At 50.3% G+C, this 23,941-nt stretch overlaps 1 protein-coding gene across 3 annotated transcripts in view; it reads right to left on the bottom strand.

The window, feature by feature from the left end:
- Positions 1 to 4,478: 4,478 nt before the first annotated feature.
- The window catches only part of Sik3 (SIK family kinase 3), a 212,914-nt gene continuing 193,451 nt past the window's right edge, over positions 4,479 to 23,941 (bottom strand). For all 3 annotated transcript variants that reach the window (XM_076925020.1, XM_076925019.1, XM_076925021.1), the window contains 10 exons: positions 21,939 to 22,089; positions 21,191 to 21,316; positions 20,855 to 20,940; positions 20,355 to 20,464; positions 19,192 to 19,531; positions 17,529 to 18,427; positions 9,461 to 9,621; positions 8,690 to 8,822; positions 7,397 to 7,564; positions 4,479 to 6,576 (listed from right to left, as the gene is read on the bottom strand). In XM_076925020.1, coding sequence (XP_076781135.1) covers positions 7,410 to 7,564; positions 8,690 to 8,822; positions 9,461 to 9,621; positions 17,529 to 18,427; positions 19,192 to 19,531; positions 20,355 to 20,464; positions 20,855 to 20,940; positions 21,191 to 21,316; positions 21,939 to 22,089 — 2,161 coding nt within the window. In that variant the 3' untranslated portion in view covers positions 4,479 to 6,576; positions 7,397 to 7,409. The remainder of the gene's footprint in view (positions 6,577 to 7,396; positions 7,565 to 8,689; positions 8,823 to 9,460; positions 9,622 to 17,528; positions 18,428 to 19,191; positions 19,532 to 20,354; positions 20,465 to 20,854; positions 20,941 to 21,190; positions 21,317 to 21,938; positions 22,090 to 23,941) is intronic.

The following is a 23,941-nucleotide window of genomic DNA, read 5'->3' as shown; positions in this document are numbered from 1 at the left end:
TTTTGGGCTCCTGCACTCAAATCCTCACACCAAAGTTTTCTTGCATTCCAAGGGGTTCCCCCTTTCACCTCACTCTGTTCCCCCAGGTTTGGGGATTCATCTCTCCAGATGCCACATGCTTAGCCAAACTCCCAACCCCAAATCCAAGAGCAACTGAGGCATCTGGTAATTGGCCAGGTGAAATGCAGAGGGGCTCAGGTCCCCAGGCAGAGGGCCAAGACCCCTCTGACACTTCTGAAGAAATGACAGAGGCCGACATGGAGCTGTCAGCTTCTTCTTTCCCTCCCTCCCTCCCTCCCTCCCTCCCTCCTTTCCTTTCTCTCTCCTTCTCTCCCCCCTCTCTTCCTTCCTTTTGGAGACAAGTTCTTTCTGTGTAGCTCAAGCCTACCTCCAACTCAAGATAATCTTGCTTCAAGTGCTGGAATGTGCCACCAAGCCTAGCTTTAAAGTGTGTGTGTGTGTGTGTGTGTGTGTGTGTGTGTGTGTGTTGTTTTGCTGGAGATGGAAACCAAGGTCTTGCATGTGCTAGTCAAAGAGTCTATTAATTGATTTTTTAAATCTAGACCTTAGAGCCTTAGAGTTGCCAATGTTTGTTGTTTTGTTTTTTTAAAGATTAATTTATTTTGTGTACATGAGTGCTCTGTTTTCATGTACACCAGAAGATGGAATCAGATTCCTTTATGGATGGTGCTTGCTGGGAATTGAACTCAGGACCTCCGTAAGAGCAGCCAGTGGTCTTAACCACTGAGCCATCTCTCCAGCCCCAGTTGCCAATGTTCTTGTTATATGTAGATGTTGTCATTCAGCCTCCCTTCCAAAGACAACCTCACCATATACCATGACCACTAAAAGGAGTCATGTAGTTCGGGGTGATACGTCTTCTCAGAGTGGTGAGAGCCTAGGCTCACTCCCTAGGATATGAGAGCGGAGTAGCTGGGTAAACGTCTTCAATCCTTTTACTTGGGAGATCAGAGGTTAGGGTTCAAAACCACAGCCTTGGCCATATAACAAGTTTGAAGTCAGCCTGGGCTACGTGAGACTATCTAAAAAAGAAAACAAAACAAAACCAAAAACAAAAACCCACAGATCATCTATAAAACCCCACCATGGAAAGTGAGTTTTCAAGCTAAGAAGAACTTTTGAGACCATCTATCTGAGGTTCACTAATGAACTTCCTTCTAGATAAGGGCCTGATGAGCAAGTCAGGAATTTGCTGTGTCCTTCGTCTCTCTGCCTTAGAGGCAAGGCTGGACCTTGAGCCCAGGTCTCTGCATTTGGGACCCAGGGCGGGAATGTACTGGAATGTACTCTGCCCATCTCCCTAGGAAACTCTCCAACTCCCTAGAAACGAGCTTGGAGTCTGTCTACTAGCTCAGGGAGTGGCTGGGATCCAGGCTGCCCCCATCCCAGGAGGCTTTGCAACCAGAGAGAACCTTGGTTTGAACCTGGGCTCTGCAACGTATTTTCCAGGTGACCGGGACGAGTTACATAACCTCCCCACCCCTGGGTCTCTTATCTGCTAAGGAAAGATAATGACAGAACATACCATGGCTTCCTTATGATCCCAGTCACTGTGTGGGAAGCAGCATGACAGGATGGAAAAGATGTGTGTGCACTTCCTAAGGCCAGGAGCCTGTTGCCTGTTGTCTAACATGGCAAGTGTGATTAGGGGCCTTGAACTGAAGGGTAGCCTGGGCTATCCAGAGGGCATGGTAATCACAAGGGTCCCTCAATATGATAGAGGAGGCAGGAGGGCCAAAGCCAAGGAGAAACTTGAGACCAGAACAGAGGCCAAACAATAGAGTGTGCAGATATGAACCAAGTGGGTCTGGCTCCCAATCCGTGGATGCTGGAAGAAGCAAAGACGTAGATTTTTTTTTTTTTTTTTTTTTTTTCTGGATGAAAGACTTTTCAGACAGAATACCACTCTGCCGATCCCATGCTTTTAGCTATGATTTGAGCTTCTGAACTCCAGAGCTGTATTTGTGTTAACTGTGAAATCTGAACACATTTCAAGCCAAACTGTTGAAAGGTGACCAATGGCAAGTGTTCTGTGTCCCAGACTCCTGACGTCACTGCCACGAACACATTCATTACTAGGCTATAGCTGGTGACCCCAGCTGCTGGCAGCAAAAGTGGGGCGAGGCAGGTGCCTGGCTTGCAGGCACTGTGGTGCAGTACATCCTTTTCAGGTTAAAACCAGTCGCAGAGGGAGATGGCCTCCTTGAGAGAGGAACAGAGGCTGCCCCCACAGGAGTAGCTTTCTAGATCTTTTTTTTGGGGGGGGGGGGTGAGGGGAAATCTAAGCATCTCACTTGTTGGCCTCCAGGCTGCTCCCCACAGTCCTACCTTTTTCTTTGGCTTATACCTGAAATCGTGGTGGCTAATCTTAATCCAACCTAACATTTGTTCAGTTATGTGGTCCTCAACTCACTTAAAGTAAACTTGAGACACTCCTCTAAGGCTGGATGCTGGATTTTCTCCCTTGGCAGTTTGCCTGTCAGAAAAAAACGGCAGCTCAGAGCTGCTAAGAACAATTCTTGCCCCTCAGCTTTGAGATGGTGCCCATGGGGGGTTGGGATTGGGTCTGGCCTCTAGTTCTCTGATGGTGATTTCACTTCCAAAGCCTTTATACTCTCTTCAGGGACATGGCTTGAGGACTGGAATCCAAGACATCAGGGAAGAGGACTCTAGGACAACTTGACTGAGCAGTAAATGTGCTCCTGTCTTGGTATATAGTCCAGGCTGGTCTCAGACTTGGGGTAATCCTCCTGCCTTGGCTTTCCGTGCTGAGGTTACAGGTGCATGCACCGTGCTCACTTTCCTCCCCGTCTTCCCCATACTCACCTTTGGAGTGACATTTGGCTTAAACTAGTTTAAACAGCTCCTTACTGTTCTGCATAGGAAGTCTTTCTGGACAGATCAGCAGTAAAATGGGCTCATCACAGATTGAGACTGGGGTTGGCCACTGTTAGAGGTGTTGGGTGACCAGGATTGGTCCAGGGAGTGAAGACAGTGCCTATCATTGGTGTTTCTCTCACTACTCTCACTCCCTCATCTTGGGAACCTCCAAAGTTGAGTCCTAGATTTGGGCAAGTGCTGGCCCGGGATCCTGACACTCGGGAGTGCTGGGAGCTTCCACAGCAGTAAACGTAGCCCATTTCACAACTTCTGTCTGGACATCAGATCATCTGCACAGGGCAGTGCAAGGACTCTGTCCTTCAGTGGGCCTGGCACCAGGGACACCAAACATTTACTGACTGAATGACATTGGTACACCAAAGCTTCTCAGACTGACAAAGGGTCATAGAAAGGCACAGGCCTTCAATGGTGTCAGCCCCTTCTGGGAATATGTACCCGATAAGACATAGTGCTGGGAGGAATGAGGAGCTGGGGCTGGAGAGGGTCTCCCTAAGCAGACTGGATCCCCAGTATTTCCTGTTTGAAAGTCCTATTATGGTGAGGACACTGGCACCAGCTCTGAATGATGTTCCTGCCTCCTCCTTAGGAGACTAAGGTCCCTGTGGCTGAATGGGTGGGGCCTGGCTCCAGTACAAAGTCAGGAAGTCTCTCCTTCCTGGAGGGCAGAGATGTCCACGTTCAGATCCCAGAGTGAATCTGGTTGCCTCTGGGTGCGTACCCGACCTCTAGCCAAAGACTTTGCAGACACGACAGCAGCAGACGGTGTATTGATTGACCTTTTGGAACTTCTCAGAGCCAATCACTGGTTCCAAAGCCAGCTCACCTCTATGGGTGTACACACTGTCAGGACTTCCAGGGGCTCTCCTGAGAAGGCACCTTCCTCTCTCAGCAGTTCCACTGCAATTCTAGCCTCAAAGGCTTTCCTGTATGGCCCTCCCCCTTAAAGAGTTTTGTATCTGTATGAGTGTATGTTATCTGCACACAGGAGCCTGGGAAGCGTGTCAGATCCCTTGGAATTGGAGTGAGTTGCTGGAAGTTGGTGCTTTTAACCACTGAGCCATCCTTCCAGCCTCTGTCACTCTTTCTACAAAGCTCAGTATTCTCCAAATGATTGATCTTTCTTCTCATTGAGACTTCAGCTCTCAGCAGTGCCTGGGGCCCTGTTGGAAATTCTGCCCTCTACCTGGAATCCAGGAACAGAGAGAGGAAAACAATGGGCAAAACCCTTCTGTCCTACAGCGGAGGGAGGTCACCCCATAAAGGTTCCAGCCAGGGTCAATTCAAGGTTCTCCTTTTGAGTAGCCCAAGGAATCCATTTTCTACCCAACTCTGCAAACACAAATGTGTCCCTTCTAAGGGGTTAGAGTCCACTCGGGTGCCTGGACACAGTGTGAGTCCGACTTGCCAGGCTCAGGATCCAAGAGGCAAGGTGAGAGTGTGCAGCTCAGAGCCCCACCCTAACCCTGGGGACTTCTTCAGACACCTGGGTCACCTCCACCTCTACCCCATGTGATTCTCCCGACTAGACTCTGAACTGTAAGGCAAACAACATATCATCATTAGAACATAATCAGGTTTTTATTTCCACAACCTCCTACAGTCCAACCAAGTTACTAAGTTGTAAATGTCCCACACAAACAAGGACAGAAGCTCTTAGCAACTTGAATCTGGAGATTATTATTATTTTCTTTTTAGCTCAACAGAAATGAGAAAGGAAAAAATACGTCTTACATTTTCAAAGAACAGAAATTGCAAAGTAGATTCATATACATTCAACATATACTGCACTTATTGGTTACTACAGTATAAAGCAATGATGATCTTGAAAACAGCAAGATGGCACGGTTAATAGGCTCACTGGCTTTTGTCTGGGTGGCTCTGGAGGGTGGTGTCTGCTCTTCCATCAATCCAGTACCATGTAAACAGGTCAGGCCGAGCGTGGGGAGCAGCAGGGTGGGGCTGGAGCATCAGAGTTGACTGAGCTCTCAGAAGCCGACAATGGCTCGGCAAGCTTTCTTGGGAGTCAGATTTCTGGCTAGTAATTAGTGACACCTGAAGTGGAGGGGAGATTGGAGGACATGGGACCATGGAACAGGTCCCAGCCAAGCTCTTACACTGAAAACAAATCCATTCAAGGGGCAATGGGCTCTGGAGCAAGCTTTCAGGGGTCAGTGGGGAAGGATAAGCTGGGTGGGGACCCTGCTGGTAACATCCGGATGGCACGGTAGGGCATCGGCTTTCTTCCGTGCATATTCAGAGGTTGGTGGCCCCTGGCTCTCAGAAATGAGGGCTGGGAGTCGGAGCAGGGACCATCCCTCTCTGGTTTTGAAGACCAGAAGAGAAGCCAGGCCTTGTTCGGGCCCCAGACTTTGGTTTCTGACTGCAGAGAGAAAGGAAATTATATGAACAGTAGCTACTGCCTATGTGCTGCTTTGGCTGGGGAAGGGAGGCCACTGTATCCGTTGCTGGCACAGGAGAGTGGCTCATGATGCCAATGCCAAGGAAAACGCTTCAAACAGAAGGTACAAGCCACAGTTCAATAGCACAGAATCTGGTTTAACATTTTTCTTTTAAACAAAAAAAAAAAAAAAACCCTTTTTGTCTTTATTAATAATAACAATAATAACAATAATATCAACATTTACCAAAAACAATTCCTACATGATCAAGAGTTAAAATGTAGGGGTTGAGGATGCTGGGGAGAAGGCTTAAGGGACCCGATTCCTGTCTGTGACGAAGAGGCCGCAAGGGAAGGGCATGTGCACACTCATACATATGCACACATGAATGGACCAATGGTCCGTTTTTACAATGCAGTAGAGAACAAGAATGGAGGCCACACAAACAGCACACGGCACCACTCCTGGGTGTTCACTCACGAGGGGGAACCAGTTGGTGACTGGAGGGGAGGGGAACTGAACCACACACCAGAGGGGCCTATGCTGAGCCATTCTGATTGGCAACCTGTCATTACCAGGCCATTCAGCCTATGCTGGGATCTGATGGAAGTCCGCTGGGCCAGATAAGATTCTAGTAGAGGCCAGCAGGAGACTGTGCCAGATTCCAGGCTCAGGTTTCTTCTTCTCTTCCAGTCTCCAAAGGCAGGGGGGCGCTGCCCCGTCCTCTCCCTTTCTTGGCCACAAAGCTCCGGCCTAGCATTATTGCTGGCAGACACTAGAGCAGAGGGAAAGAGGCTGGTCCGCGACAGGCTGTGGAAGGGAGGGTCCTGAGGTTCAGCCCCTGAATACTAACTCCTGGTTCTTCTACCTCAGAAATGGTAGGAAACAAGGGGGGGAGGGGAGAAGGAGGGAGAGTGAGCTCAAGGGCAAAGGGGTGGGTGAGGCAAAGAGAATAAGTTATCTCCAAAGGAAAATTCCCAAAACAAAACACAAGCAACCCTCCAAACAGCAGAACTCAACTCAAGTACACCAGATGCTGGCTCGTGAAAGATGGAGACCACGGATTTCCTGTTTATTTCCTTGGTGCCTTGGTCATACAAGCAAACATGGCAAAAGTCCCTTGCAACCCAAGCGACGGCCTACTGGTGCCCAGTGTGGGGAAGGCGGAGACACAGATGGCGGAGTGGTGCGACACTGCTGGACACTGTTGGTCTATTGGTCTAGACTCAGCCTCCTCCTGGAGCTGTACTCGGACCTATGAAGCAGAGAGGAGCATCTTGAAGGAGAGGGATGTGACTCCTCAGCCTCTCCCCACCCTTTCTAATGGAACTGAGGCTGGGACTCAAGGCCCTGATTGTCCACGCCCTTGCTCTGTCAGTGAGCCACAGGCAGGCCCTCAGTGAAGTCTTTTTTTAGTGTCACTGTATGAGGCTCTGCTATGCCTCTGCCTGCGGCTTGACTTTCCTCAAGTCTTTCTGTCTCTGTAGAGATAGAGCCACCAGTACTCACCATCCATTCGACCTCTGCTAGGCCAACAGTGCCAGTGAGCCTTCTGCCTTTTCAGCATGGGCCTTGGACTACATATTCTTTGTTTGCTCTCTAAAAAGTCTGGCTGGGCCTGGGGCTGGCGCTCTGTGGTAGGGGGCTTGCATAGCCCTAAGTTCTATGCCCAGAACCAAAATGCCAAAACCAAACAACAAAACCCACCAATGACAGAGCCTGACTGGATCTGGTTGGGTTTCACTCCTCGGGATAGAGTGTGGAGACTAGCTCGTTAGTGTGCTGGCCAAAGGTCAGTACTGGCCTTGTCCTTCGCAGCCGTGGCTTACTGGATCTCATAAGAGCCATAGTGTCTCTAGCACGAGGTGGGCCATGTACCTTTTCTCTGTAATAAAGACCTCGGCCAGCTTCAACGCTAACACAGTACTTAAGGAAGAAGCAGGCAGGCTGGGAAGGCTGTACAGAGTGATGCTCAAGTTTAGCGGGCTACCACACATGGAATGAACACATTGAGGGTACCAAGGGCTGGCACTGGGCCTCAGGGCTGCCTGGGCCCTGACCAGGGTGGCACTCACTCTCCATATCCTGCTACACGCCGGCCTGCTCCATGCTGAAGGAGACCTCTGGGTGCTTGTGGTTGAGCATGACATCTGTGACACACGTAGCTGGATAGCGAGAGGAGTTTAAATGCTGGCTGCCATCACCCAGGCCTGGGTGCTCGTGGCCCAGGCTCACCCCACATTCTGCAAGACCAAAAAGAACATGTGAAGTGGTGGGGGTGGGGGTGGGGGAGCAAGTGGGACAGGAGAGAGGTGGCTGAGGAGGTACTTGTTTAGCAACACTGCCTGAATCCAGCTCTGACTCACCTCAGCAGGCCCCTCAGGCTTAAGGGACCCTTCCTGACCACCTGCTCCTCCCTTTTGCCAACCTCATGAGCAACTGACATATGTGGGTGAAGATAAGAAACCCTTCAGGAGCTTTTTCTTGTGGTTGGGGTAAGGATAACTGTAGTGGGTGGCCAGACCACTTTTTTTTTTTTTTTTTTTTTTTGGTTTTTCGAGACAGGGTTTCTCTGTTAGCCTTGGCTGTCCTGGAACTCCCTCTGTAGACCAGGCTGGCCTCAAACCCAGAAATCCACCTGCCTCTGCCTCCCAAGTGCTGGGATTAAAGGCGTGCGCCACCACCGCCTGGCTGGCCAGACCACTTTTTAAAAAAAAAATTTATTTATTTGTTATTTATGAGTACACTGCACCTGTCTTTAGACACATCAGAAGAGGGCATCAGATGCTATTACAGATAGTTGTGAGCCATCATGTGGTTGCAGGGAATTGAACTCAGGACCTCTAGAAGAGCAACTGGTGCTTTTAACCACTGAGCCATCTTGCCAGCCCGCTAGACCACTTTTTTCCTGGGCATCACTCTAATAAACCCAACCCTCAGGAGGCCAGTGTCCTCAGGACCCAAGCCAGTACATGGGTATTACTCTCTTGATGTCTTCACAGATGAAGACTTAGAATGAAGACTTCCTAGGTTAAGGGCTTTGCCTGTAGACCTTAGAAAGGGTGGACCTGTCTATCACCAGACTCTATCTATAGTCTCCCACCCTGGCTCTACGAAGACATAGACATAAATGTTCCACAAGGGATAGGAAGCCCTCTAAGGAGAAGCCAAAAGAAAGCTATTGATGAAGGTGTGTCCTGTTCTAGCACTGAACTTAGACTGTGATGTCCTTGTGCTGACAGAAGCCAGAGCCCCTAACATGCGCACACCATGGGGGATGCTTGGGGAGCGACACTGTGTGTAGCACCTCACCCAGTGACCTATTCCCACAGAAGACTGCCCAGGGGTGTCCATAGGCAAAGCCTTACCATCATCTTCCTCATCCTGAAACTGCTGGCTGCCCATGAGTGAGGACTGACTAAGAACTGCATCTGCCATCCGGGCAGAGCTCAGGGCCTTTCCTGCCACCAGGCTCATTCCTGGCAAGGTGTCCAGCTGTACCTGCAGAGAGGAGTCAGTAGGGATGAGTGCCAGACAATGTGACACTCTCAGGGGACCCCTGTCCCCTCCCCAGCCCTTCCACAGACAGTGAGGTTTGACAGCTCTGTTCTCAAATGCCCCGTGTAACATGGTGTCTGCTGTGTATGTGAAGAAGAACTGTTATTTATGGCAGGACTAAATTTGTAATTTTGTGTAGCTTTAACATATTCACATTTGAGCAACCACAAATGGCTGCCTAGTGGCATATAGGCACTACCATGCCTGGTTTTGATAAGACTTGCTCTGACAGGTCACTTCCTAAGAAAGCCAAAGACAGCAAAACAGCTGCCAGGAATGGACCAAAAATTGAGGACCAATTCATATACTGAAGCCTGGATTTAGATTTCTGGGAGAGGTCAAGACCCCCCGATGTCAGATCATTTGGTTTCCAAGTCTAACACATGGATGAAAGATTCTCCAGTTAAGGCTGGTCTGTTAGGGGGAGTCCAAAAAAAAAAAAAAAAAAAAAAAAAAAAAAAAAAAAAGTCTCTGCAGCTCACAGAGGGCTGGACTTTGGGAAGGTGGCAGAAGGGGACACTCTGCTTTCAGGTTGAGATTGGCACCATCCCACCTCTAAGCAGCAGGAGGGGCCAACATACATAAGCATCGTCGCTGTTCTGGATGGTGTGGTGTCTCTGCAGGGTCCGGGACCTGAGGTGCTCACTGACTAAGGGCCGTGCTGGATACCCAAGGCCGCTGTGGTCCGGCAGCTCCAAAGCTTGTCCAGAGCCTCTTTCCATGCAGTTCCCTGTGACAGACTCTAGGAGACAGAACACAAGCAGGGTGAGCAGGCCCAGAGCTTCTCCAGGAGACAGGCGACACCACCTCCCATGCAGCCCCTTGTGACACGCAATGAGTGAGAGGAGACCACGTTTGCCCACCCGCTAATGCTCAGCCAGCTGGCACGGGTGTTAGAGGAGCTGAGGCCAGCCTGACAACATCAAGTCCTACAGCAAATAGGACTTCAAGACACTCCTTGCCCTAGAAGAAAAACCCACCTAAGGGTGTGGGCTGGGCCACACCCATCCTCTTCTTTCCCCATCTCTCTGCTGGCTTAGCTTGTGCTCAGCTCCCGAATGAGTCCATGGAGAACTCTAGAGCTGCAGGGGCTTCAGGCCTGTATCCATGGCCTTAGCATCTGCCTTAGTACCATCCCAGGTCTCTCCCACTATCCCACGGCCACTGCTGGTGCTGCCCATGGCTCCTTCACCTTTCATAGGTGCTTGCACATAGCTATGCCTGGCCTCACTCCCCATGCCCATTTTGACACCATCTAGGTCCATGGCTTCAAACACACCACTTGTGTACATAGAAATACTGCAATGGACGGAGTGAGCAGAATGTTCAGTGAAGAGAGGCACTTGTCATCAAACTTGATGATCTGAGGTGTATCCTCAGAACCCACCTAGTAAGAGAAACACACACACACACACACACACACACACACACACACACACACACACACACTGTAAAAGGAATTACTGAAATGCTTTTTTTTGTGCCAGATTCATAGATTCAACTTCTCTTGGGTATCTAACCAGTATGCAACATGTTAAATTTTCAAACTCATTAACTTCCCCAGAAGCCTGCTACTCCTTTAAAGGCCTTTGTTTTGGCGCCTCACTTCCCTAATCTTTCTGGCGTAAGCTCTTGGAGTGATGCTTGAATCCCTTTTCCTGGCCCCACAGTAGCTTTAAATCTAAAGAATCTACTCGTTCAGTGGTGGATTCTTCAGCCCCCAGACTGTCTGCTGTCAGTCAAGGCCCACTAGCTCGTGCCTAGATCATGTTCTAACCACCCCAGTTACTTCCCTATGAAGACTACACTTTAAAAAAATCCCATTTCTATTTTTTAAATGTATGCCTGTGTGTGCATGTCATGGCACATGCAAATGAGTGTATGCGTACATGTGTGTTATATGTATGTGGTGCACATGCTGTATATGAAGGGCTACATCCCTATCCCTTGTTCAGAGATGTAAAACAATTATTAGTTGTGTACACATGGGTACACACATGCTATGGCATGGACGTGGAGGTGGTAATGGACAACTTTCAGGAGTTGGTTCTCTCCTCCCATTGTAGGGCTTAAACTCAGGTTGCCAGGGGTTCACTGCTGAGCCACCCCTGACCTTGCGCAGAGATTTTAAGGCCTGTGATCAGTCAGGAGCAGATGGCAAGGGCCTCTCTTCACTAACAACATAGCTCTGGATCTTGATAATTACACCCCCCTCCTTCTTCCAGATCACACCACCCCCATGTGCTTTCCTGTCTGTTAAGCTGTTTTCCCCTTCTGATTGTTTTTAGACCTGATAATGAGGTTTCTCCAAATCTAAGCTCCCAGTCAGGCTTTTCTTTTCTTTCTTTCTTTTTTTTTTTTTTTTTTTTTTTTTTTTTTTCCCCGAGACAGGGTTTCTCTGTGTAGCCCTGGCTGTCCTGGAACTCACTCTGTAGACCAGGCTGGCCTCGAACTCAGAAATCCGCCTGCCTCTGCCTCCCAAGTGCTGGGATTAAAGGCGTGCGCCACCACCGCCTGGCCTCCAGTCAGGCTTTTCAAAGGTCTGTTTCCCTTACGTGCTCTCCTGTCTGGTTTCCTGAGTGATGTTCACAGGCCTGAAAATACCTCCCCCACCCCCACCCCCCATCATAAGAGGCTATCACTTGGCAAGTCAGGTGATCAGCTTTCCTGAGTGCCCAGCTGAGGGCTGGCTTCTCTGTCAGATGGAGGTGGAGGTAGTGAAGGAGCCACAAGCACAAGTCTGGGCAGGGGAGACTCGGCTTGATTCTAGCTTCATTGCTTCCCAAGGAGGGGGAAGGGAATTTGAGCAAGGTAGCTCATCTTTCTGGACTTGGACTTCTGGAGCCTACCCCACAGGCTGCCAATAGACAGAGCACATGACGGTACGCAAGTCAGTTACCCAAATTTTAGTTTCCAGAGTAGCAGCCTTTGGTCTGGAGGAAAGAAATGTGAGTATGAACCAGACACAGGGCCGAAGTCACACACAGCTCAGCAGCAGAGGTTTGCCAGAGTGTGCTGGACCCGGTGTTTGATCCTTAAACATCACAAAACCCCCACACCAGATGAAAATGAAGCATCCTTCACTAGCAGCTGTGCTGGGAAGGGGTAGAGAGGGGCCAGGGAGCTGCTGTGTGAGGGTCTCGGCTGCTGCCCAAAGGCTCCCACGCCAAGACTTGTTATCAGTAAGCGGTGCTAACAAGATACTATGAAACTTTTAGGAGGCAAAGCCTGATAAAAAGAATTCAGGTTGGGGCTGCTGAGATGATTCAGCTGTAAAGGCATCTGCCATCAAGTCTGATGACCCAGAGTTCAATCCCCAGGGCCCATAGTAGGAGACAAGAACCAACTCCCCTCAATTGTCCTGAGCTGCATGCAAACACACACACACACACACACACACACACACAGACACTCCCTCCCTCTTCTCTCTTGGGAAGGATGACAGGATGGTTCAGTGGGTAAAGGTGCTCACACTAAGCCCGAGTCCAATCCCTGGGACCAGCAGGGTGGAAGGAGAGAACAGACTCTTGCAGTTGTCCTCTGACCTCCACACACGAGGTACAGAACATGACTCATCTACACCCACTACACAAATACATAGAAATGAGAAAAATTTTAGAGTTAGTTAAGCTGGGACACTGGGCTATACCCTTGACTGGGATTTGGGAGCTGGGTTCCCAATGGCTTTCTTTCTGTTTCCTAGTCAGAATCCGGTGCAGCTTTGTCCAACATGCTCCTTGACACAGGCTCCAAAGCAGCAAGGACAAAGAGCTGAGACCTCTGACGCCATGAGCCAGGATAAACCTTTCCTCCTCATAAGTTGATTTTCTTGGATATTTTGGTCCAGTGACAGGAAGCTAACACAGGTGTAAAGGAAAGAATACAAGGGCCAAGAATGAAGGAGACAGGAGACAAGGTCCAGGTTATCATCACTAGAGTACACAAAGCCTGGCAGCTAGGCAGCCTCCCCTGAGCCTCGAGGTCCCTTATCTGACAGGGAAGGGCTGTTTCAGGGCTCCAAAAACCTGACACAAGTGGAAGGTCTGTGATAATCACTGAGGACTCCGCAGGCACAGGAGTCAGTCCAGGAAGAGTGCTGGGCCTGGGATTCAAAGTCCTTAGATGAGACCTGCTGACGGGCGGCTGGCTGTAAAGACTAACCCACTGACCAGGGAACTAGAACCTTTGGCACCCTTTATGCCATTTCAGGAGCTAGAGAACAGCCAGGTTTACAGAAGGATCTATAAATAATACAGGGACCATGTCTTCCAAGAACCCAGAGGGCGCAGAGGGGAGAGTGACTACACAAACAAGCAAGGGACAAAATGCACAATGAGAATCTGAGGCACACCCACCCCCTGGGGGCCTCTGGGCCAGCTTGCATAACTGTGCAATCTGTCAATGTTGACTCATCCTTACTCATTTACTGGGTTTTAAGAGTAAATGAGAAACGGTATGTTTGCCCACCCCTCTTAGAGGCTCTAAGGGGTGCTGTCTCAACCCCCGCAAGGCTGTCAGCACTTTATCCCGTACAAGGCTGTTAGCTGACTGTGCTCAAAGAGGAGGATGTGGTTCTCTATTGGTAATCTCAACAGACTGTGCTGCTGTATATAATTTACTTGTGGAGTCAGAAGCCTCTAACCCCCGCAATGCCGCAGAAGGAAACCCCACCTTATCTTCACTTCTTAAGTGGAAGACAATGAGGCTGTAGAAGGCAGGTGAGCCTTGAGACTTGCAGCATGTGGAGGCAATTTCTGGCACAGTACGTGCTCAGTGCTCTGCCCAGGCTGGCTTCCTACTGGCTGGTGGCAAACAGCCTTATAGGAAACAGGAAAGCGCAGACACTGGCACAGGGGCAGCTAAGTTTCCTAGATGAACCTTGGCAAGCTTTGCTCACTCACCCTTAAGAAATGCCAATAAATCCAGAGTCCTGCTCTTGTGAGCTGCAGCACACATCCCACGCCACGTCTCCTGATACAGCTCTTTGTGAGTAGATGCTTCCCGAAGACAGGCCCTTCGGCTTCCCGTACTCTCACAGCACCCACGACACTGGCTCACTAACCTGTATTCCGCTGCTCTCCCACAGAGTAACAGGTTAAACATCAAGAACCATCAAGTTCCTCCGTCCAAACAGGGAAACACGGGTGGGTTTTGCGCTTGCCGCAGTGCGTCACACAGTTAGTACCGTTTCTTCCCAAAGCCCATGCTAAATGATCTGTGACAGTTCTGTATGATTATCCAGTACATGTGTAATGTATGTGAGGGTATGTGGGTGCCGTGGTGCAAATGTGGACATCAGGGTAATTTGGGGAGCTACTTCTCTTCCTCCACCTTTACAAGCTGGCCAGTGCTTCACCCAGTGAGCCCTCTCACCAGAAACATAGTGTACTGCATAAACCTGGAGCCCGGCACCCGGCACCCGGCACCCGGCTAGCTGACTTGGAGGATCACGAGTTTAGGGCCAGCCTGGGTTATGCAGTGAGACCCTGCCTTTAAAAAGAGAGGAGGGGGACGGAGAGAGAGGAAAAGGAAAACTGAAGGTTTCACAGGTATGTCAGGTCAGGCCAGGGCAGCTCCCACCAAAACGGTACCTTGACACGCACTTCCCAGGGTGGGTGTGAAAAGGAACCGATGACGTGAGTCAGGAGCGCCAAGCACAGAGCAGCAGTTCTGCAAGCATTTCATTCAGCTTGGCACCCCTCACAGCCAGAACAGACGGAAGCGGAAGCGTGCTTACATAGCAGGCCCCAAGTCAACCTGCGCTAGCCTAAGGACAGTGGGGCTCCTCCAGGAAGAATCACTTTAACACATAGACCTCCTGCCCCAAGGGGATCTGAATTAACGGCAGCAGCATGCACTGGGCTTCATTAAAGCATCACTGGCTCCAGTGCATGGCTCACTGTTCTGGAACCTACACTCACATCACTGTATATGCAGGGCTTTGCTGAAGGTCATCGGGCTCATGGTTCCCAACGTCACCATGTAAGGGCAGATGTCAGAGAGAAGAGCATCTCTGCAGTGTATCAGCAAGGGTGGCTGCAATAAAGGTAAAGCTTCTAGAAGATTCCATCAAAGGCCGGGGAAAAGGTGACTGACAAACAGGACCTCGAAGGGTGACTTAGAGCAACTGGGGAAACAGCTACAGAGGCAGGCCAGCTCCGAGCTGAAATCTGGAGGGCTGTATGCCTGCCTTGACTCTTCTAGGCCAAAAAAATATGGGTGGGGGATAGCGGCAGTGACGGTGGTGCATGGGAGGAAGGAGAGGAGAGTAACAGGGAGAGGTTGGGCAGCTAGAAAAGGGAGGACAGATTTGATGAAGGAACGAACCGTTCGGTATTGACCTAAAATGAAGCCTCTGCCTGAGAAGAGAGAATCTGATGGGGACCAGCTGACAGCCTGGAAATCACTCTCAGGTTGTTCCACCATTGGAGAATGAGCAGTGGGCTATGATTCTCCTGACAGTTTGAAGCTGAACCTAGTCTTCTTAGAAAACCTTTCCCTTAGCTGGGTAGTGGTTGTGCTTGCCTTTAATCCCAGTACTCAGGAAGCAGAGGCTAGCCTGGTCTACAAGTTCCAGGGCAGCTGGGGCTACACAGAGAAACCCTATCTTGAAAAACAAACAAAAACAGCCCCATTCCCTTAGTTTCTTCTACTTCTGTCCTGTGCTACACTTCAGGCTGAGCAAGCCTCGGCACACATAGTCCTGAGACACTCACCCGGCTCTTTCCTCTCTGTTCATGTGCACCCCAGCTTCTAGAAATCCTTCGTATCCTGCAGAGCTGGCCTCTCCCTCTTCTAGTGCTGCCACAGCATGTGTGCTGACGAGGCATAGCCTACTATGGATAGGAAGCAGCTCAAGAGGTATTCCTGACAACAGGGGACAGTGGTGAGAGGCCTCTTCATCCTCCCTACATACAGGCATCACGTTGGAGAAAAGTAAAGAAAAATCATAGAAAATAACTTTGGAAGGACACTTCTAAGATATTTAAACATGGCAACTCGGGGGTTGCACCCCTCCAACTCCACTATTTCTTCAGTAACCTGAACATTAGACACATTCACGGATTTGTTGGGGGTGGTGATCGCTGCCACTTGTCAGCTCTGACCCAGAGGCAAACTATAAAACTCGTAAGTCTCAGTTGCTCCACTGGTAGAACGGGGATGCCTGATGCCGGGCTGGGTGCAGCTCAGGGTGGGGCTTGCTCGCCGAGCACGTGAGAGGCCCTGGGTTTTGTCCAGCACCACAGTAAGAAGGAAGGATGGAGTGCACCTCAGGAGCAGCACTCGGTGTGTGCACACTGGCGGCACGCAAGCAAGATGCAGGGCCAGCGAGCTGAGCCATCATCAGAAGCTGTCCACACACAGATTCTCTTCTACAGTATGTCCACCAAAGGCATCCGCCTCTTCTAGAACACACCCAGCAACAGGATGCTCAGGTAGCCTGTGATGGCAGTTTCCTGTAACAGTCTTCCCTGGGGAGCTAAAATCGGCCGTGATTTCTACCCAGTTTTGATTCTCTCCCTTATTACACATAGCTAAGTTGAGTCCGTCCTTCCACCTGACAGGTCTGTTCCTCCAGTTGTTCCATCCCAACCCCCAATGCTGCGAGGTGTCTCTCATCCTACACATGACCTGTTCAGAAAGCTCTACTCTAAATACGGCATGCTCGTGGAGGGCTGACCTCCAGGCTGGTGACACCATCTGCCGCAGAGGTCAGGACTTAACTGTCATTTTACACAGCGCATTTCCCTCCTCTCTGAGCACACACCGAGTCCATCTGGAAGCACCACGTCTTCACACAACCTGCTGTGCTGCAGGGCTTTCAGCCTTGGAGCTGAGTTGTGTGCGTTGCCTTTAAAGTGCAGGGCAGAGATACAGGCAGCTCCAGGGGGATGAGGAAGAAACGCTCAGAGTCCTAGACTCTATGGGTGTCACTTTACTCCCTCCATGACTGTAGTGAAGAGAGTGAAGCTACCGGGGGGGGGGGGGGGGGGGGGGGGCTGGAGCTCTGGTTTCACTATGCAAACACGAGCATGCTAACAACTTACTCAGGGAAACTCTTGTCTCTAGATGAAAATGCAGGCAGCCCCAGTACAGTCTACAGCACACTTAGTTATCAAGTTCTCGTTCTCTCTCTCTCTCTCTCTCTCACCCACTCACACACACACAGTCTGTACAAACATAAACGCTCAGATTGTCACAGACGCTGCAGAGGGCCAGTGTTCACCCACTTCTGCGCACAGAGGAGGAAGATGAGAACAGGGCTCCCCCAGTCAGGACAGAGGCCGGGGCTGGAGGCTCTGGCTCTGAGCCCATGGTTTACCCATTTCCTTAGTACTGCTGACTGTTTCCACCGCCGCTTTCTGACAACAGCCAGGCAAATCTGGACTCCAAGACACCACGGTGAGGACAGGCATGTCCTGGTGCTACCTACTGTATCAGTCTGTTTTGTTAAGTGACGTTTCACCCACTAATTGCCACTTTCCACATGCTTCACTTCTCCCCAAATGGTCCTGAGGGTCTGTTTACGGTTGTTTGGTTTTTGGTTTTCTTTAGGAGCACAGAATAATAGCAGAACCAAGCTAACACCCCTGCACATTTAAATTACAGCAGATTCCCCCAAGATTTTTACTTCGAGGGGACTCTTACCTCGGCTGGGCACCTTACTTCTACTGAACGTGGTGGCAGTTGGCTGGTGTCTGTAGGGATGGGTCCCCAGCTCCCGGGCCTGACTCAGAGTTCCCAGCAAAGGCTCAGGGTCCCCAGGCCCACTGGTACACAAGAGCAGAGGGCTGTCGTGGCAACCTTTGGTCAGCGTGCTTGAGCTCTTGTCTGGGAAGCCCTCCCTGACCCCCTCACACAAGCAGTCTTCTTCCATACTCTCCGAATGCATTAGTGGTGGCTGATGGGCATATCCATGGGTGGGGGTGGGCGAGGGACCCTGTGAGATACAATCTTGCGCCCTGATCTGTAGGAGATGCTGGGGGCTGGTGTGGTGGCGGTGGTAGGAGTCAGCATTTTGATAAGAAAAAGCCTGGTGCTCTGTCATATTCTGTCCCCCGAGGCTGGGAGCTAGGCTAACAGCATCCCCTTGGTTCATGTGCCTGAACAATTCATGGTATTCTTGCTGCTGCTGCTGCTGCTGCTGCTGCTGTTGCTGCCGATGCTGTTGCTGCCTTTTGATGAGCTGTGCAAATTCTGCTGGAGGCAGCCGAATGTCCGAGTGGCCGGTGAGTGAATGCCGGGGAGAGAGCAGTCCTTGAAGGATATGGGGAACCTGCTGGTGTCTGGAATAGTCTGGCGGTGTAGGGGACAGCAGGGCCTGCTGCAGTGCTGACGTGGTATAGTGTGGCGGCTGATGATGGGTACTGGGAGGGTAAGTGGGGAACTGGTCAAGTGGAGGAACTTTCAGGGCTTGAGTTGGAGGAAACCCCACTCCTGTTGAAGGGCTGTAGCTGCCAGGGGACCCTCGGGACTGGTCCGAAAACAGATGGGGCTGTAAATGCGCCTGGTCGTAGTTGGCAGGGGAGAGCCGATTCATGTTCAAGCTGCAGACACAAAACCGTGTAAGTAGCAGGCATTCCAGTAACAACTACCCCAGCTCCCCTGGGGACAGTCACCAGCCTTCATTAGCATGAAGATCTCATGGTACAGACCTGTGCTGTGGCAGGGAGGTCTGTTCACTCCACCACTATGTGTCCCCTTATTTGCTTATCCAAGTCTTTGAAGAGACATAAGGCACTGGGCATGTAATAATCTTGAAAGCAACATTCTGACCTTGGCCGGTTTTTTGAATAGGGTCTTAAGCAGCTCAGGCTAGCCCCACTTGCTATGTTGCTGAGGAGGACCTTTAACTCCTGATCCTCCTGCCTCTTGTCTCTAGAGAGCTGGGGTTCTGGGGATGTGCTACCACACCTGGCTTCTCTGGTTTCAGGGACTCAAGCCCAGGATTCAGGCTTGCCTATCTATCCACAGAGCTAGACACCAAGTTTAATCTAGCTGTTCTTAAAAAACAATCTGAGCTGTTTAGAATAATGGTCTCTTACAGACAACAGAGAAGGAAGACCCCTAGAATAACAAGATAAGGGAGTGGACATCTTTCTACCTTCCTCTAGAGACCCTCCTTCTTTCCAGCCACCAGGAAGGCCCTCTGCCATTTTTCTCGTCTCACTAATCATCTGGCTCATCAATAAGCTCACCTCAAACCCACCATGTTGCTTTGACAATGGGTGACACACGAGCACAAGCAGACTTGTCCCTTCTCATTCACTGGGCTAAGGGGTTTCTTCTCTAGATCAACAAGAAGCCTTACCTGTGGGCCTCTGCGCTGTCAGCACTCAGCTGCTTGGACAAGGGCCGGTGCCCATAGCTGAAGGGAGCCATGAGGCTGGTGCGGTGCTGTATCTGAATCTGACTGGCATTGGGGCTGATGGGGATGCCCCGCCCTGCAGAGCCTGCAGCTGCCCCGGCCATGCTGCCGAGCACATCAACTGGCTCCCGTAGCTGGACGGTCACTGGCTGCGACTGGCTGGCCTGCTGGAGGCCCAAGCAGGTTAGTGCTACACCGGGAGACGGAGAACAGTTCTCAGGTTGCTGCTGGAAGATTGCACCATGGGAGGGTAAGCCTTGAAACTGGGAGGGGGATGTAGCACCTGCAGAGGAAGGGACCACAGGGTGACCAAGTGCCCAGGTTACCTGCCAACTAGAGGAGACCCACAGCAGGTAGCATCTAGAACAGCCTTCTTCAACCTCACTATACAAAACAAGACCAGTAACTGGCACAAACAGGTCTAACTCACTGGGCCCTACCCACAGAATTAGGTCAGGTGGGCTCCCCAAGAATTTGTATTTCTAACTAACTCTCCCAAGAGCTGGTCTATGGCTGGACTGTAAGTAGCAGAGGTTGTATGCAGTGTTTCTTAACCAAGGATGCACAGGAAAGGTCCTGAGAGTTGGTTAAGTTACACATTCTCATGTGGCAGTTCTGGGACAGAACCCAAGTTCTAACTCTGACCTAAGGTCACCTGGAGGAGGAAGAACGCACAGGCAATTCTATGCTTCTCCACAATGCCAATGACACAGAGAAAGATCTGACTGTGTGCTGGATCTGAGGAACTGTACCCATCAGTCTTCATACCTAGTATGAGGACTGGAGAGGGTTTTAGTAGCTACATTAATAGTGGCTAACCTATATTAACCTTATTATATTGGGTACTGTCCCAGGTAATATAATATATATGTGTGTATATATATATATAATTATACATTTTATATATATAATTTCTTAAGCATTGCTATTACTACAGATATTATTGAGAAAGCAAAGGCACTCAGAAGTTAAGGAATTTACCCAGGGTATCACAGTCAAGAAACAAAATTTAACACACACACACCACCACCACCACCAGATCAAAGCCTAATCGCAAGGCTTTTCCTGCATGACCCATTATGGATACCCCCGCAGCTTCTACTCACCGTGAGACGCGATCATGGCACTGCTGACCGGGGGAGGACTGTTACTTGGCTGCCTGAAGAGATGGTTGCTGGGATGGTTGGGGGGTGGGCTTGAAGGTTGAATCCTTAACCTTACAAATGACAGAACAGGCACATAAGCCTCCTGAGCTGACGCAGCCATCTGGAGGTAACATACAGCCTACAATCCATACAGACAGACATCTTGTAGTCTGGGGCGGATGGCCATGGTAGCAGGTCACCACAGCCTGCCCACATCTCTGTCCACCAGTCTTTCCCTGCCACAAATGCAGCACTCACTGGCCTGGCCTGCGATGAATGTCAGACTACTATGTTCATGGGGCAAAGGAAGTAGTGGGAAGCCCTTCAAACTTTAAATCCGCTTCCCTGTTTTCCTAGAAGACTACCCCAAATGCTCAAGTCAGTCAAGTTTTCCCATGCACTAGACCAGGGTGCCATGCTGTCCAGCCAACGATTCACTTAGAGGCTAAGTGGTTCATTACCTCTGGAGCTGGTGGGTGAGGAGGGCTGGTTGATTTTCACATGCAGCCTGAAGAGGTGGGGAGGGCTGAGGAGGACAAATAGAATCCTAAAACACAAAAGGAGGGAGTGACAGTGTCATGAGCCACAAAGGTCATCAGAGCTATTCTTGGGAAGATACAGAAAGTAGTGTCTGTGACTCAGACTGTTGCTTCTGTGCTTCATCAGACATGTCACCCATAAACACAGCTCGCACTGCACTCCGCCCGGAGTCTTTCAGACAGTGCGCAGGCTCACACAGAGCCTGGAAGCAAATTCAAAACCACACTGGAGAAAGTGAAGAGTGAGTGACGGCCTACTTGGATCTGCTGCTGGAGGATCTGATGGTGCTGCTCCTGCTGGTACAGCATATGCTGCTGCTGGGTCTTCTCCAGGGCTCGCTCGTCAACCTGCCCCCCGTACATCTTCTGCAGCTGCTCACACTCCTGAAGGGAAAGCAGTGGGTACAAAGGGGACATGGCCAAGTCTACCCCATGCGGTGAACTCAGCAGATGCAGATGTGCCCCTAAGATCTCATGGGCAGAATGAGCCACTGAAGAACAGTGTCCTTCTGGGCATGGACACAGGAACTCCGTGCTTTGCTCTATGGGAAACAGGGGGCAACACCAAGGACACACTGTGGAACGGCTAGTGTGGATTCAAATATAAACACACAGCACATGCTGCCTGATGCTCTTGGCCCTTCAGAGTAGCCTGGGAGCAGGTTCCCTACCTCTGGGAGCAACACCAGCTGGAGATTATACCTGGGGTGAGAAGGTACAGCAATTGGGTCCACTAGGACCCAGGGACCTGCACGCAAGGGGCCAGCAGAGATTGCTTAGAAGTACCATCCCCAAGAAAATCAAAGCAGAAATGCCTTCCCAATCAACTACAGATGGTGGAAGAAAATTTCTAGTCTCATTATGAGGGAAGCAAGTTTGACCCTAGGGAGGGCAGCATATATAATATGAATACACAGTAGAAAGCTATACTGCTTTAAGCTAGAACACCTCAGTGGGGCGGACATGCCGGACACTGCGCTGTTCCCCCTGCCCCTCCATAGATTACCTGCTGTAACTGTTTGATGCTGCTGCTGTTGCCCATTTTTTCCAGGTGCGCTTTGAAGGCCTGGATGCTTGCAGCCCCATCTGAGAACCGGCGCACGGGGGAGAAACGCTCCGTAGGGAGATGCAGGGTGTTGGAGTCCTTGTAGGTGGAGCTGAATATATAGGAAGAGACAGTTAGCAGCCAGGACTGAGGGCTATGACCAATCACACAGGGACCATGGTTCTACATGAATACACAGACAGCGGATGCATGAGGAGCCCTGCACTTGGTACTCCTGTGTCACCTCCTGAGGTGGCTGTCCCCCTTAGTGGACTATAGACCCTTATCTCCCACTTCCACTTACCTTAGGTTGACTCTACTTCCCAGGCCTGCTGAAGTACTGGGATCAACTATATCTGGTTCTTATATAAACATACTAGAGCAGGGTGCAACTCCTCAGTACTGTCCGGACTGGCTGTACCAGAGCCTTGGTTTTTATAGTCACTCATTTATTTTCTATTATAGTTACATTGGGGGGGGGGGGAATAATTTTGTGCAAGCTATGGTTTTTAAAACCAGATCACCACCTGGTATCTTTAGAAACTTAGAATTCACCATTTGACCCCAAGTTACCTCTGGCAGTAATCTATGTATGGCTAGGATGAAACCAAAGTCAGTTCTGTGGTCAAAGGTCTGGCCTGGAACTCACAGTTCTGTTCTAGAGAAGGGAGGGCGGAGGCTGGGGTGGGGGAAGAGAGGAACCTCTGATCCCAGCACGGAGACAGCGCATTCCTCAGGAATGTGGGCCTCAAGATCCTGCACGTACCTTATGAACACACACGAGCCCTCCTACTGTGAATGGCATCTCCTCACACAGCAGCACCTGCCCAACCTCCTGCTGACAGAGGGGTCCCCAGTGCTCAATCAGAACACAGCCATGTCTTACGGGGAGAGAGAAGAGGCAACGATCAGGAGCCCTAAGATAGCACTGGGCTGGCTAACACCTACACTTGCTGCCTAACCAGAAAGAGATGTTTATGAGCTGAGATAAGCAGGTTAAAGACTGCAGAGGCAGCATCCCCACAGCTGATGGAAAGGGTCAGGGTGGCAGGTCTAGGGCAGAGATGACATTACGCTCAGCCAATGGTAAGGAGGCGGGCGAGTAACCTCGCCAGTTTGGACTGAAGCAGAGCCAAAGCCAAGGAAGCAGGCGAACAAGCAAGTTCAAATACAGTGCAGACAGGGAAGGGCTGAGGAGAAATGAGGACCAGGCAGCGATGCCAGGAGAGTTCTGATGTCGGGTGAAAGCCCTTACTCTCTTCACTGACACCACTCCTTCAGACGTCATCGAAGCTTCAAGCAGTAGTGAGCTGGTGAAATGTGCAATGGAGCCTTGTTTAGTAACATACAAGACAAATTAATCAGGGTGAGGGGGGGTGGATGTCACAGTCCAGACACCGAGTTCATGAAGGATGCTTGCAGGAGGAGCCTGTTCTGTCTGTACTTCAGACTCTGAGTTAAAACACAGCACCGGTATTATTTCCCCTCAAATTTGATGCCTACACTTGCAGTATTTTCAGGCAATAGACAGGTTTCCGTCACCCAGAGATGTTCTTCGAGCCGTCTTTCTGCACGAAATCATTCCTTCTCATTACAGCAAGAATATCCCAGGTTCAAGGTGTGGCAGAATTTTCCGGAAACTCAGGCTGTGAAGTCAGGTCCCAGCTCAGCCTGGCTCAGTAAACTTCAGGGGATCGGTTCTGAGGAACCTGCTCACTGCAGAGCCATGGGCAGTGTCAAGCGTGTGTAACTTTGCTTTCAATAGCAACCATGGTCACCTAGGGCAGCCTCATATAATATAGGCTGCTATCTCAACTCTACTCTGCCAACAGTGATGCAGCCCCCAACTGGATAGAAACTGTTTTGTGTTAACTTTTAAATCAGACATTTCCAGGGGTGAAAATGTTGACCAGCCGGTCTCCATGGTGGACTTCACCTATTATAACACAAAGAATAGATATATA

This window comes from Arvicanthis niloticus, chromosome 26 (assembly GCF_011762505.2).
Source record: "Arvicanthis niloticus isolate mArvNil1 chromosome 26, mArvNil1.pat.X, whole genome shotgun sequence".
Classification (NCBI taxonomy): domain Eukaryota; kingdom Metazoa; phylum Chordata; class Mammalia; order Rodentia; family Muridae; genus Arvicanthis; species Arvicanthis niloticus.
Note: the sequence above shows the minus strand (reverse complement) of the source record. Positions and strands in the feature narration are given on the sequence as shown.